Source organism: Camarhynchus parvulus, chromosome 25 (assembly GCF_901933205.1).
Source record: "Camarhynchus parvulus chromosome 25, STF_HiC, whole genome shotgun sequence".
NCBI lineage: Eukaryota > Metazoa > Chordata > Aves > Passeriformes > Thraupidae > Camarhynchus > Camarhynchus parvulus.
Genome location: NC_044595.1, coordinates 2,206,300 through 2,220,392, shown reverse-complemented (window position 1 = coordinate 2,220,392; position 14,093 = coordinate 2,206,300). Strand labels below are relative to the sequence as shown.

Below are 14,093 nucleotides of genomic sequence, written 5' to 3'. Positions count from 1 at the left end.
TTTCTTGAAGTCTAAAGTATGAATCAGATAATTTAATTCTCCTCCAGCCTCAGTGTGGGCCTGGGCACAGGGGCAGTGGGACAGGAGGCAGTGAGGGTCACAAGCCCAGGGAGATGGCTCAGTGTCACCCTTCCTGAGGCTCTCACAGGCCCATGGAGATGGCTCAGTGTCACCCTTCCTGAGGCCCATGGAGATGGCTCAGTGTCACTTCTCCTGAGGCCCATGGAGATGGCTCCTTGTCACCCTTCCTGAGGCTCCCACAAGCCCATGGAGATGGCTCAGTGTCACCCTTCCTGAGGGTCTCCACACCCACTCCAGGTGAAACCAGACATTTCCTTTCCCCTCTGCATGGTGACAGGCTGATGGTGCCACAGCAGAGCGCATCTGTCACCCACACCCCAGCGAGACTCTCCCCCTGCCATCAGCTGTGACACAGCCCTAAAAACACCCAGGGAACAGCCCAAACCAAGGCCCAGCCTCCCTGCAGAGCTGGGAAGAGTCAAAAAGACACAGCCAGCCCTGGGGTGGGTGTAGGACAGCTGGATGTGGGCTCCTGACAACCTCTTTTCCAACAGCCACCAGCAGCAGCCAGTGGTCCCCAGCTAAGGCTGAGAGGTTCCTTCAGGTAAGAGAACCCCCACTGTCCCTTCCTCTGCCTCCCACCCCAACACTGGACCCAGGGCATGAGGAAAAGGCCAGTCCCTGGTTTTCTCAGGTCCAGCTGCAGCCCTGAGGGCCAAAAGCAGCTTCTACTTAGTGTAGGCTTGGGAGGAATGGTGCAGGTGGATACAGCTGGACCACAAAATTCCTTTCATCCCTCTCCTTCCTCCCACAGGGCACAGTAGAACAACCCCAGGATCAGCTGCTGTCAGGCCAAACCCAGACCAGGTGCTTTATTCACTTCATATTTATTTTTCACAAAGACTGTACAAAATTCTTATAAAACTCTGGTGTGGGGATGGGCTATGACATTGATCCAAAAAATAATTCCCATGCAGTCCCACCAGTTCCATAACTTACAAGGAAACAGATAAGCTACAGAGAGCTGCGAGTCCTGGAGTATTTACACCGAGGAGGGCAGGAACAGGAGACAAAGCAACACAGGACAAGAGGTATTTACAGCACGGACACACAGACCCCCCTCACCTCACAAGAACAGCAGCAGCAACAGCAGGTCAGGCCTGTGGTGCTCCTAGGCCGACAGAGAATCTGGGCTATTTACAGTATCTCACATATTAACAGCTTTACAAACGTGTCCAGGAAGTTCATCTCATGTTTATATAAAAAAAAGCACCAAGTGTCTGAATAGAAATCACACAGGCCTCCACGGGGGCTAGAATCCGAGGGCTGGCTGGCACCTGTGGCGTCACCGGCTGATGTCCCGGCTCGAGTCCCACATTTTTGTGCTGGGCTCCATGCCCAGCATGTCAAAGAAGGGGTGCTTGAGGGCCTCAGCCAGGGTGACACGCTTGGAGGGCTCGTACTCCAGCATGCTCTCGATGAGGTCGAACAGGCGGTGATGGTCCTCAGCCTCCGAGGTCAGGTATCGCTGCAGGTGGAGGGGAAGGTGAGACTCAGGGAGGCTACGGCCTGTCCTGGGATGTTCCCTGGTTTGTTCACACCATCTCTCAGCCTGGAGCTGAGTTGTGCACTGCTCTCTACCCAGAACTGACAGATTTTCACACACCCTCCCTTCCCCAGGAACTTCCTGAACTTTCCATGCTCTCCTTGTCCTCCACTTCAGATTAAACTCAGGCTGCTGCAGCTTCCTATTGCTGGGACAGCCAAGGCTCCCTTCAACCACCCTTCTGCTGGCCCAAACTTGCCCAGAGGGACAATCTGAGGAGCCCTTACCCGCAGTGGTTTGCAGTTCTCCCGAACGTAGCGTCCAGCTGAGGTGTTCTCGTCCCAGTCCAGGCGGCCGTGGTAGAAATATTTCTGTTTCCTGTCAGAGTAAAGGGGGCAGCAGGTGACACCTGGGCACAACACACCCTGCAGCAGCAGCAGCAAGGTGCCAGCCCCAGTGGGACACAGCTGGTTGGCTCCAAAGTGGGATCTCCCCCAGGGAGAAGCACTGCCCGTGGAGCAGGAGGGCTGGCACTCCTGCAGGGCCCAGCTGGCTTTGCTCACCTTGTCTTCCGGACCATTCGAGAAGGAATTGGCCCCAAAATCCTCTCCATCATGGCCAGGTGCTCCCGGTTGTCATGTGTCTGGGAGGGAAAAATGTAAAGGGAAGGCATGGAATAGATTCCAGTGCTTCTGCCTCCAGCCCTGGGTGTTCCCCCACCCAGAACCCCTTCCTGGCCAACACCTTGGGTGTCTCCACAGGACTGCAGGGATGGAGGGACCCCCATCAGTCTCAGGGAAGCAGCCAGCATCCTCTCACCAGTTGGGAAGTACCCACACAACACAGTTCTCACCTGGAAAAGGGTGAAACCCACATAATACTCAAAGATGATGCAGCCAATACTCCACACATCACAGGGCTGGCTCCAGCCAAGCTCTGAAAAACAAAGTTGTTTAAATAAATGATCCAGTTACAAACCAAGAGTACAAATCCTTCTTTCTTTTAAAAATAAATAACTAATTTAAAAAAAAATAACATCCTGTTCTAGCCAGGCTTCTGGTGCTCTGCTGGCAATATACTGCCCAGCTAATGGTGGATCATGGAATCATCAAGGCTGGAAAAGACCTCCAAGATCACCAACTCCAACCTGTGACCAATCCCCACCTTGTCACCCAGCCCAGGACACTGAGTGCCACATCGAGCCATTCTTTGGACACCTCCAGGAATGGGGACCCCAAACCTCCCTGGGCAGCCCTTTCCAATATCTGACCACCCTTTCCAGAAGAAATTCCTCCTCATATCCAACCCTGGCACATCTTGAGGCCATTTCTTCTTGCTCTGTCCCTTCCTCCCTGGGAGCAGAGCGCAAACCCCCATGAGGAAGCTGTGGAGAGTGAGAGGATCCCCCCTGAACCTCCTTTTCTCCAGGTGGAACAAACCCAGAATAATGACAGGGCTGTAACCACAGAGTTCCCAGGAAGCAGCGCTGCAGAGCTGTTAAATCAAGCACTTCCCATCTCCCAGGGCAAACCCAGAAAGTTCCTGAACGCTGTGGAAGCCCAACACTCCCCATGCCAGCAGGGTACGAGGGGCACAGCTGCCCTGGCAGACCCAGGGCCGCCTTACCCAGGATGACTTCAGGGGCTCGGTAGTGCCTGGTGGACACGATGGTGCTGTGATGCTCGTGGTCAAAGGTGGCACTGCCAAAGTCCACCACCCTGATGGCCGTGCTCTTCACGCTCCTCTCATCCCGTTTCTGCAGGGGGGACAAAGGGATCCATCACCTGGCAGCTCCTCCAGCCCCTGCCTTACCCAGCTGAGGGCACCATGGGAGGGGAAAGCTTTGGCAGCCCCAAACCAGCTCCCAGCACCAGCCATGGTTCACCCAGCACTGCCTGGCAGATCATGCAAAGCCCTGAAGGACTGCACAGAGCCCACATCCCCTGTGTCTGACCCCTCTGGCGAGGTCAGGGACACCAAGAGGAGAGCCAAGTGAGGCAGTGTGTTACCTTTTCCAGGTTGTAGGAGAGCTCGTAGTCAGAGTTCACAAAGAGGATGTTCTCTGGCTTGAGGTCAGTGTGGGTGAGTTTATTGTCGTGCAGAACTGAGGGAGAAAAGAGAGTCTGGGTGAGAGGAGAGAAGCAGAACAAGGCTGCAGCCCCCCAAAAGCCATCACTGGTGCAGTTTGCTCATACTGGCACCAGCTGAACCCACATCTCAAGCTGGCTGTGAACAGCCAGGCAAAGCCCAGGCCACGATGCTTCAGCAGAAGCACAAAGATTTATTGTATTGATCGCCAGAAGGTGCAGGGGGTGGATGCTGGAGTGCTCTGAGCTACTGCCAGCCCACAAGCACCAGAAAATGAAGAGGATTCATTCCCAGAGGGGCAGGAAGGCTCAGGCTCAGAACCACAGCAAACACTTGTTGCTCTGGGCCACCAGTTGCAGAAGTGCAACCTACTCAGCTCCCCAGGTCAGCCCAAAGCAGGGGGAGAGCAGCAGGGAACACTTACACTTCACAGCCTGGCACACCTGGAAGGCCATGTGCCGTACTTGGTGGATGGGGTAAGGCAGGTAGTTGTTATCCTTCAGGAAATCAAAGGTGCTGAGCCCCAGCAGCTCGAAGGAGATGCACATGTGGCCGTGGTAGTCAAACCAGTCAAACATCCTGACACAGAGACTGACAGAAACATTCCAGTTGGGAACAGCTCTGCAGGCTCCTCCTTTCCCTGCTCACTCTGAACCTCACAGCAAGCCAAGGTGCTTCCAAAACTATCTAGGATCACGTTCAACCACACAACACCAGGCACTCTTCCACCTCAGCCCTGAAACCAGCCCTTCCTGCTGAACACCAAGAGCACACTCACTTTGTGTTCTCAGGATCCTTCTCGTTAATTTTCTCCAGCACGTTGATTTCCAGTCGAGCAGCCTCTTTGTATTTCTCTACGTTTTTAATGATTTTCAGAGCAACGCGTGCACCACCCCTGTGGGAGAAACAGGAAGAAAGCACAAGGTGAGCCCTGAGCAGGTAAGAGAGGCTGTGCCCTGTGAAAGGGACCTTCTGACCAGCCTCCCTTGCTCAAGCAGGTTATTATTCAGGGGTGTCCACCAAAGGTGGTGCTTTCCCTCCCTACAAAACAACCCTGAAGCTCCCCCCAGCACATGGGCAACACAAAGAGGGTGAGAGCTTGGAGCAGCAGAGAATATTGAAAACCAAGAGAGTGATTTTCACCCCCAAGCTCCCACATCATGCCAGCTGTGGTCTCTCCTTTCCCCACATACCTCCGGTGATCCATGCACTGCACCACTCTGCCGAAGGTCCCTTCCCCCAGGGTGCTGATAATCTCATCTGGGAGGGAGAGAAGGAGAGGGAAGGAGCTGAGAGAGGGAGCAGGACCTGGCTGCAGCGAAACACAGGGCAGAGGAGAATGCATTGCAACACCTAACCTGCACACAGCTGGAGAGACCGGAGCAGCGGAAGGCTGACACCGGCTGCACAAGGCAGCTGCCCTAATTCCCTGGCACTTCAGTAACAATACACAATATAAACGTAGCTTTAACAAAAGGGGAAGGAAAAGGAGAGGGTTTCTCTTTAATAAACAATGAAAATAAAATGAAACAGAAAGATAAGACAGATCTGCGACTGCGATGGGAGCTTAACTAGAGAGCTAAATTATGTTACGATTTGGCTGTACATCTTTCTTGTAGCCAGTCGCCGACGCGATAGATCAGATGCCCCTCGTCGTCGTCCTCCACACTCTTGGCCCTTCTGCTGCTCTGTCGACTCCGCTGCTGGCCCAGGCAGACAGGGAATTCATCATTCACCAATCAGATTTTCAAACCAGCGCAGCAGCAGCCAGCGTCACGCATTGGTTGGTTTGGAAATTCACATGGTTGTTTGAGGAGGGGTTGCAGGAGGAGATTCCCAGCCAATTCATACGGCACAGAGGAATATATAACGATAGGGATATTGCAAGGGAACATGTCAAGATACAACACACTAGCTCAGAAAAGAAAAAAACAGTTTGCTTTTCGTTGTAGCAAAAAAAAAAAAAAAAAAAAAAAAGAAAAAGGAAAAAAAAAGAAAAAAAAAGAAAAAAAAGAACCTACAAACAGCCCCAACCCAAACCAGTGTGACAGCAGAGCTGTCAGAGTGAGGGAGCTGAGGGGCATGGAAAGGGCTGGCTGTTCTTGCTCCCACGGGGGCTCAGAGAGGAACAGCACCGGCCTTCGGGTCCTGGGGACTGCCTGAGCACGCCGCAGAGCAGGGGCAGCAGGAGGCAGGTGCTGGCTGGGAGGTCCTGCACAAGCCCAGGCTGCTCCCACAGGCACCCCTATCCCACTCCAATAACCTCCCACACAGCTTCCCCCAGCCCCGACACTCAGGGAAAGATGAACTCCGAGATTTCAGAAAAGCAGCTTTAGATACAATGATCCATCCAAAATGGAAAGTTCCCAGTGACTGCCTGGGGAAAGATGGACACTTCTTCCTAGACCCTCCCCCAAAGAAGCTGATCCTGGAAGGACTAACTTCCAGAAGAGAAGCAGAACCCAACAGGGAACTGGGACAGCCCTGGGATGAGGCAGATAAGAGGTTTATGCTAGAGAAGAGAAAATTCCTACCTTCCATTCCTCAGCTAAGTATCCCCATACTTGGGAGCAACCAGCCAACAGACTTGGGACCCAAATCCAGCCCCCAATCCCCTCCCTGGACACAGAGCCAGAACAGACCAGACAACACTGAGAGCTCCACACACAGAGCAGAGAATGTGTCTGGGGTCTAACAGAAGTGGAAGGTGAACAGCAGAACAGACAAGAAAAGAAAGCCAGGGATGCTTCTGGGAAGAGCCTGGGATGGTTCTGCCTCCACCTGAGCTGAGTGCTCCAAAAGCTCTGCTCCTCCGCAAAGCCCACATCAGCTGGGCCCAGCCAGGAGGATCCTGCTCAGAGCCAGGGCCCGAAACAGGGACCACAGGGGCAGTCACCTGTCCCAGGCTCTCTGGGACTGCGACCAGCTGAGCGCTGGCTGTTCAAGCCTTGCACAAACCCTGCCTGGCTGGGGCTCCTCCATGAGCATCACTGAATGGGAGGAGATGCAGCACCACCCTGGGGACCCGCCAGCCTCGCGGGGCACTCCTGTCCTCCCACCTGAGAGAGGGCCTGAGCCACCCGTGCCCAGCTGGCACCGGGCAGCGCCATCCACGGCGCACAGGGACGTGAGCAGCAACGCTCTGCACCAAAACTCCTCTAAAACACACACACACACACACACACACAGAGCTCAAGCCGACTCGGAGAAGAGCGTTTAGAAAGTGAATTTTCTACTTACCCAGCTCAGCACCTGGGAGAGAGAGCAAGGTTACAGGGCAGGCACGGCACAGCAGGATACTCACCGATGAGGAGCGGCTAAAGGACCGGCTGCGGCGCCGCCTCCGCCTGTGCTTACGCCGGCTGCTTTTGCAGCTCCGGTAGCTGCCCTCGCGGTCCCGGGAGCGCCGGTACTCGTAGGAGTGGCGGTACTCGGGCTCGTAGTAGGCGTCGCCCCGCTCGCGGCTGTAGTCGTTGCGCCGGTAGCTGTCACAGTAACGGCGGTCGTAGGCCCTTCGGTCTGCGGAGTGGTCGTCGTAGCTGGGCACGGGGATGGGGAGAGGGGAGGTGTTAGTCCCTCTCAGAGGGATCCAGCACACCTGAGATAGCCCAGCTACCCCAAATGGCAAAAAATTAGCAGCATGGGTTCTGTGGTAGTGTTGGAAAAAGGTTGAATAAAAGGCGAAATAACAAAGCTCTGACAGAGAAATACCTCTTGCCCCTGGCTTGGTTTTTGCTCTCAGAGGAACCCAGCACACCTGAGATAGCCCAGCTACCCCAAATGGCAAAAAACTAACAGGATGGGTTCTGAGGTAGTGTTGGAAATGGAAAAAGATTTAATAAAAGGCAAAATAACAAAGCTCTTACAGAGAAAAACTGTCCCTGGCTCGATTTTTGCTCTCAGAGGAACCCAGCACACCTGAGATAGCCCAGCTACCCCAAATGGTATAAAAGTAGCAGGATGGGTTCTGTGGTAGTGTTGGAAAAAGGTTGAATAAAAGGCGAAATAAAAAAGCTCTGACAGAGAAATACCTCTTGCCCCTGGCTTGGTTTTTGCTCTCAGAGGAACCCAGCACACCTGAGATAGCTCTGCTACCCCACATGGTATAACAGCAGGATGGCTTCTGAGGTAGTGTTGGAAACGGAAAAAGATTTAATAAAAAGCAAAACAAAAAAGCTCTTACAGGGAAAAACCAAGCCAGGGCAAGAGGTTTTTGCTCTCAGAGGGACCCAGCACACCTGAGATAGCTCTGCTACCCCAAATGGCAAAAAACTAGCAGGATGGGTTCTGAGGTAGTGTTGGAAAAAGGTTAAATAAAAGGCAAAGTAACAAAGCTCTTACAGAGAAAAACTGAGCTGGGGGAAAGAGATTCTTTCTCCTGCTAAAACACCCCACAAAAGGGATTATCTCCTTTGTTCTCTTCTTTTTCTAGTGAATTATTGCCTGACAAATTACCTAGGCTGGACCTCTTGGCCTCTGTCCAATTGGGCAGCCCCAGGTCTGAGGTGAAGTCCCAAAGGTCCTATGAGGTGTCTTTGTACCAAATTGGGAGAGAAACTTCTGGGCTTTCTGCCTTTTTAAGCAGACAAAGAATAATTTGGTCACCCCGACAACAGGGAGCACATTCCTACACTGGGGAATGTTGAGGGGTTGGAGTGGACTTGAAGATCATCATTGCCTTGTCCAATCTGGCCTTGAACACTGACAGGATTGGGGCAGCCCCATCCAACCTGTGTGCCAGCGTCTCACCACCCTCACAGAGAAGATCTTCCTCATGTCTAGCCTAAATTCTCTCTCTTTCAATTTGTACCCATTACTCCTTGTCCTGTCACTACAGTTCCTCGTGGAGGGTCCCTCTCCAGCTTCCTTGTAGGCCTCTTGTAATACTGGAAGGTGCTGTGAGGTCTTCACACAACCTTCTCTTCTCCAGGCTAGAAACTCTCCCAGCCCCAATTCTCTCACAACCTTCTCTTCTGCAGGCTGGAAAACTCTCCCAGCCCCAATTCTCTCACAACCTTCTCTTCTCCAGGCTGGAAAACTCTCCCAGCCCCAATTCTCTCACAACCTTCTCTTCTCCAGGCTTGAAAACTCTCCCAGCCCCAATTCTCTCACAACCTTCTCTTCTCCAGGCTGGAAAACTCTCCCAGCCCCAATTCTCTCACAACCTTCTCTTCTCCAGGCTGGAAAACTCTCCCAGCCCCAATTCTCTCACAACCTTCTCTTCTCCAGGCTAGAAACTCTCGCAGCCCCAATTCTCTCAAAACCTTCTCTTCTCCAACCTGGAAAACTCTCCCAGACAAAAATTCTCCCACAACCTTCTCTTCTCCAGGCTTGAAAACTCTCCCAGCCCCAATTCTCTCAGAACCTTCTCTTCTCCAGGCTAGAAACTCTCCCAGCCCCAATTCTCTCACAACCTTCTCTTATCCAACCTGGAAAACTCTCCCAGCTCCAATTCTCTCACAACCTTCTCTTTTCCAGGTTGGAAAACTCTCCCAGTCCAAATTCTCTCAGCCTTTCTCCATGAGGAAGGTGTTCCAACCCTCTTAACAACTTCCCAGCCTCCTCTGGACCTGTTCCAACAGTTCCATGTTATGTTTGGAACACCAAAACTTTTGCAGTGCTTTGAGGGAGCCCAAGGCAAGAAGCCATGAGCTGCCAAGCCTTGGCACAACAAGGGGGACAGGGATCTGTGTCCCAGCCAGGTGAGGGACACTGAGCTGAGGACCCCAGATCTTCCTGTACTGAAACTGTGAAGGGATAAAAGCTCAGTGGGTCCTTTGTTCAGGACCCCTCCTTGAAGGCACCAGCTAGAGCTGTTACTTTGTTATTGCACCAAGATTAAACCATTTTTAAGGATTGAGATGTCTGAGGCTCTGCTGTGAGAAACCAGGGCTGAGCCAGTAAGGAAACTGGTCTGACTGGGAGTGTGGGGTGTGTAGGGAGTCAAACAGGGCAAACATTGGGTCACTGAAGCCACTGCTGTGAAGGAGCCTCAGTCCCAGCTCAGGTGGTGCAGTGGCACTGCCAGAGGGGCTCCTGGGTGGCAGACAGGGAAGTGTCCCTAAGAGGGGAGTGAGGGGCTTTGTTGACAAGCACTGCCCAGGCTGTGACAGCTCAGAGCAGGCCCAGGTCATGTGGAACCTGAGTGAGCATGGATGACTAGGCCATGATTAAGGGACTGGAGCATCTCTCTTAATGAGCAGAGACTGTGGGAGATGGGCCTCGTTAGTCTGGAGATGACTGAGAGGAAATCTCATTATTGCACATCAGTATCTCCAAGGCAGGTGCCAGGATGGTGCCAGACACTTTTCAGTGGTGCCCAGCGACAGGATGGGGAGCAAAACCATAAACTATAAGACCACCATGCTCTACCTCAACACAAAGAAGAAATTGTTCCCATGGAGGGTGGGAGAGCACTGGCACAGCTGCCCAGGGCAAGCATGGCACCTCCCTCTCAGAAGAATCCTACATCAGCATCTCCAAGGCAGGTGCCAGGACGGTGCCAGACTCTTTTCAGTGGTGCCCAGTGACAGGATGGGGAGCAATGGCCATAAACTACAAAACCACCATGCTCTACTCCAACACAAGGAAGTTGTTCCCATGGAGGGTGGCAGAGCACTGGCACAGCTGCCCAGGGCAAGCATGGCACCTCCGTCTCTGAAGTATCCCACATCAGTATCTCCAAGGCAGGTGCCAGACACTTTTCAGTGGTGCCCAGTGACAGGAAGCTGTTGCCACAGAAGGTGGCAGAGCACTGGCACAGCTGCCCAGGCCGAGCATGACACCTCCCTCTCTGGAGCCATCCCAAACCCACCTGGCCGTGTCCTTGAGCACCGGGTGACCCCAGAGGGCCCTCCCAGCCCAGCCCCCGTGTGACCCATGCAGGAGGGCAGGATGGAGCCCCGCTCACCTCCGGGATCGGACGTGGTAGCTGTCCTCCCGCCGGTGCCGCCGGTCCCGCTCGCTGCTGCTGGACCGGGACCGCGTCCGCCGCCGCTTGTGCTTGCGGCTCCGGTAGCGCTCGTGGTAACTGCCGCGGCTGCTGCGCTCCGACGAGCGGTACCTTCGGGAGTGCGGCATCTGTGGGGACAGCGGGGACACTCAGGGACTCGTGGGGACAGTGGGGGGACAGCAGGGACAGTCAGGGACCCATGGGGACAGCAAGGACACCCTGGGGACAGCAGGGACCCCGTGGTAACTGCCGCGGCTGCTGCGCTCCAACAAGCAGTACCTTCGGGAGTGCGGCATCTGTGGGGACAATCATGGACCCGTGGGGACAGCGGGGACAGTCAGGGACCCGTGGAGACAGCGGGGGGACAGTGGGGACAGTCAGGGACCCGTGGAGACAGCAGGGACAATCAGGGACCCATGGGGACAGCAGGGACCCCGTGGGGACAGCGGGGACCCCGTGGTAACTGCCGCGGCTGCTGCGCTCTGACGAGCGGTGCCTTCGGGAGTGTGGCATCTGCAGGGACAGTCGGGACACTCAGGGACCAGTGGGGACAGTGGGGACAGCCTGGGGACAGCAGGGACAGTCATGGACCCTGTAGAGACAGCAGGGGGACAGCAGGGACTGCCAGGTACCCCATGGGGACAGCAGGGACTCCATGGGGACAGCAGGGACTGTCAGGGACCCACAGGGACAGCAGGGACCCCGTGGGACACTCATGGGGACAGCAGGAACCCATGGGGATGGCAGATACCCTGTGAAGCCCCTATGGGGTCAGCAGGGACCCCATGAGGCACCTGTGGAGACAGCAGGGACCATGTAGGGTCAGCAGGGACCCTGTGAGACACCCATGGGGACAGCAGGGACCCCATGAGGCATCTGTTGGGTCAGCAGGGACCCTCTGTGAGGTCAGCAGGGACCCTGTGAGACACCTGTGGGGACAGTGGGGACCCTATGGAGACCCACTCCCTGCTGTGAGACACCCGTGGGGACAGCAGGGATCTGTGGGGACAGCAGGGACCCTGTGGGGCACCCAAGGGGACAGCAGGGCATCATTAACAGCTGCATGGGACAGGAACTCAACGTGTGTGAGTGTGCCAGGGGATCTGAGAGATCCCAGAGCCCCACAGGACAGGATGAGACCCCCCCCATGGTCATCTTGCCCTGTTCTCTTTCCCAAAATAAGAACCCTGGTTCTCTTTCCCAGGTTTGTATCCCTTCTTCACACCCATCTCTACTGCCCACAGCTCCAGGAACAGCTTCTGCACCTTTTCTCTTTAAGCTGCTCAGGAAGGAGGGAAGCAGCACCAAGGAAGGTGAGGGAAGGTGAAACGAAGCCCTGGATGTCACCAGAGCCCCTGGGCAATGTGAGAAATGGATTTATAGACAATCCTCCAAGCCTGACAGAAGTTTCAAAAGGTGGCCTTGCAAATAAGACTGGATACTTGGGAGAAACAGAACTATGAAAGATGCATTGTAGTGGGACCCATGAGGGGTAATTTTAAATTATTTGCTTTAAGGTATTTACAGCATGGTGTGGCTAAATAAGCCAAAAACTTATTCTAATGTATTGTAATTAAGAAATAGTTCATTTCTCATCGTGATGACGTGAATTATAACATCTGTATTGTCTCACCCTTCACATGAAGCTGAGAATAGAATAAAAGTTGCTAAAACATCTCTCAATTGCCTCATCTCTGGGTCAGAAAAAGGCTCAATCCAGCAATGGATGCCCAGAGAGCAGCTCCTCAGGAGATGCTCAGGTTTCCTGCCAAGGGACATCTACACTGGGACACAAGGGTGGCGAAGGGTCTGGGGGTGTTTGGGCTGTGGGGAGATCTCAGGGGGCTGCAGCTTCCCCAGGAGGGACAGCTCTGCTCTCTGCTCTGTGTGACAGCGACAGCACCCCAGGGAATGGCTGCAGCTGTGTCAGGGAGGTTTGGATAGGTTGGATATCAGGAAAAGGTTTTTCCCCAGAGGGTGCTGGCACTGCCCAGGCTCCCCAGGGAATGGTCCCAGCCCCAGGGCTGCCAGAGCTCCAGGAGAGGTTGGACAATGCTCCAAGGGATGCACAGGCTGGGATTGTTGGGGTGTCCTGGGGAAGGACATCAGGACTTGCAGATGCCTGTGGATCCCTCCCAGCTCAGGAGATTGGTGACACACATCCCTCTGTCCATGGAGAACCACCCAGGAGCAAACCCTCCCTTCCCAAAGGGCACCAACAGAGCCCTGCAGAGCCTCAGCTCTGCCCCTCTGGGGAGCCTGGAGCCAAAGGGATCCAAAGGACATCACAGAGCCCTGCAGAGCCTCAGCTCTGCCCCTCTGGGGGCATATGAGAGGCTGGAGCCAAGGGGAACCAAAGGGCACCAACAGAGCCCTGCAGACCCTCAGGGGGTTCAGCTCTGCCCCTCTGGAGAGGCTGAAGCCAAGGAGATCCCGAGGTGAGATGGCACAGCGGGTGCAGCCCCTCAGACCCTGCCAGGCCGTGCCCCACAGCTCTCAAACATTCCCCGCACGCATTTTGGTTCCAAGCACAATTCGTGGAATCATGGAACGTTAACTGGGTGGGACCTTCAAGCTCACTCAGTCCCACCCCCTGCCATGTGCAGGGCCACCTTCCACTAGCCCGGGCTGCTCCAACCTGGCATGAAACACCGCAGGGATGGGGCAGCCACAGCTTCTCTGGGCAATCTGTGCCAGGGCCACAGCAGAAGCCGGAGCTCCCGCGGCAATTTCCCCCATCCAAAATGCCCCCGGCTGCGTCCCCGTCCCCGCCCAGCGCTGACATCACCGCCAGGGCTCGGACAGGCCGAACCGGCCCCGGCGCGGGGTGATCGGGGGCACGGGCCCGCTACCGCCTGCACGGGGGGCTTTGCCCGGCGTTCCCCCCGAGCCCCGCGGTTTCCAGCCGCGGACTGAAGGGAGCGCGAAGGCGGCGCTGGCGGCCCGCCAAGGCTCGGCTCCGTGGAACGAGCACCGGGGCTGCGTTCCGCAACGGGGCTGGAACCGCTCTGGGGACGGTGATGGCGGCCGCGCCGGGCGGCGCCTCCGCCGTGCAGGCCCGGAAGCACCGGGACACCGGGACAGGGCGGGGCGGCCTCGGCGGGGAGGCCCCGACCCGGTCCCTCCGGGCCATCCGGCCCCGCCGCCCTCACGGGGACACCCAGGCCGCCGATTCCCACCGCGGCCTCGCCGGGAACGACAAACCGGGCCCGCCCCGCGCCGCCCTCACCGGCCGCGGCCTACCCACCCCGCCCCGGCCCGCGGGGCCCCGCACCGCGCCGCGCCGCCACGCACCGTCCTCGCAGCCAGCCCGGTGCGCTTGTCCCACAGGAAATCCGTGATGGCGGCCGTGGGCCCCCGGGCCCCGCTCCAGCTCCTGCCGCCGCCGCCGCCGATCCGGGTCCTGCCAGCCCGCGGGGCCGCGCACGCACGTACGTGATCACGTACGCACGCACGTAGGCGCGCGGAGCTGCGTCATACCAGGTG

At 55.8% G+C, this 14,093-nt stretch overlaps 1 protein-coding gene across 2 annotated transcripts; it reads right to left on the bottom strand.

Moving 5' to 3' along the window:
• Nucleotides 1–896: 896 nt before the first annotated feature.
• On the bottom strand, nt 897–14,057 carry CLK2 (CDC like kinase 2). Of its 2 annotated transcripts, none has more exons than XM_030965510.1 (13): nt 13,902–14,057; nt 10,566–10,735; nt 6,960–7,194; nt 5,262–5,355; nt 4,849–4,915; nt 4,434–4,550; nt 4,080–4,246; nt 3,577–3,671; nt 3,194–3,323; nt 2,421–2,503; nt 2,131–2,210; nt 1,855–1,945; nt 897–1,549 (listed from the first exon to the last, which is right to left on the bottom strand). In XM_030965510.1, exons 2-13 carry the CDS (start codon nt 10,733–10,735, stop codon nt 1,367–1,369), a joined length of 1,512 nt encoding a protein of 503 aa, XP_030821370.1. In that variant the 5' UTR covers nt 13,902–14,057; the 3' UTR covers nt 897–1,366. The 2 variants fall into 2 exon arrangements, with proteins under 2 accessions (XP_030821370.1, XP_030821369.1); XM_030965509.1 differs by having other exon boundaries at nt 5,262–5,358; nt 13,902–14,041.
• Nucleotides 14,058–14,093: the final 36 nt, after the last annotated feature.

Bases quoted from the DNA above. Each gene is read 5' to 3' on its own strand.
- CLK2 (XM_030965509.1), bottom strand. From the start codon at position 10,735: ATGCCGCACTCCCGAAGGTACCGCTCGTCGGAGCGCAGCAGCCGCGGC. The intron at 3,324-3,576 runs GTAACACACTGC...TCCCCCCTGCAG, and splicing joins TCTCCTACAACCTGGAAAAG to AAACGGGATGAGAGGAGCGT. The intron at 2,211-2,420 runs GTGAGAACTGTG...TTTCCCTCCCAG, and splicing joins TGGGTTTCACCCTTTTCCAG to ACACATGACAACCGGGAGCA.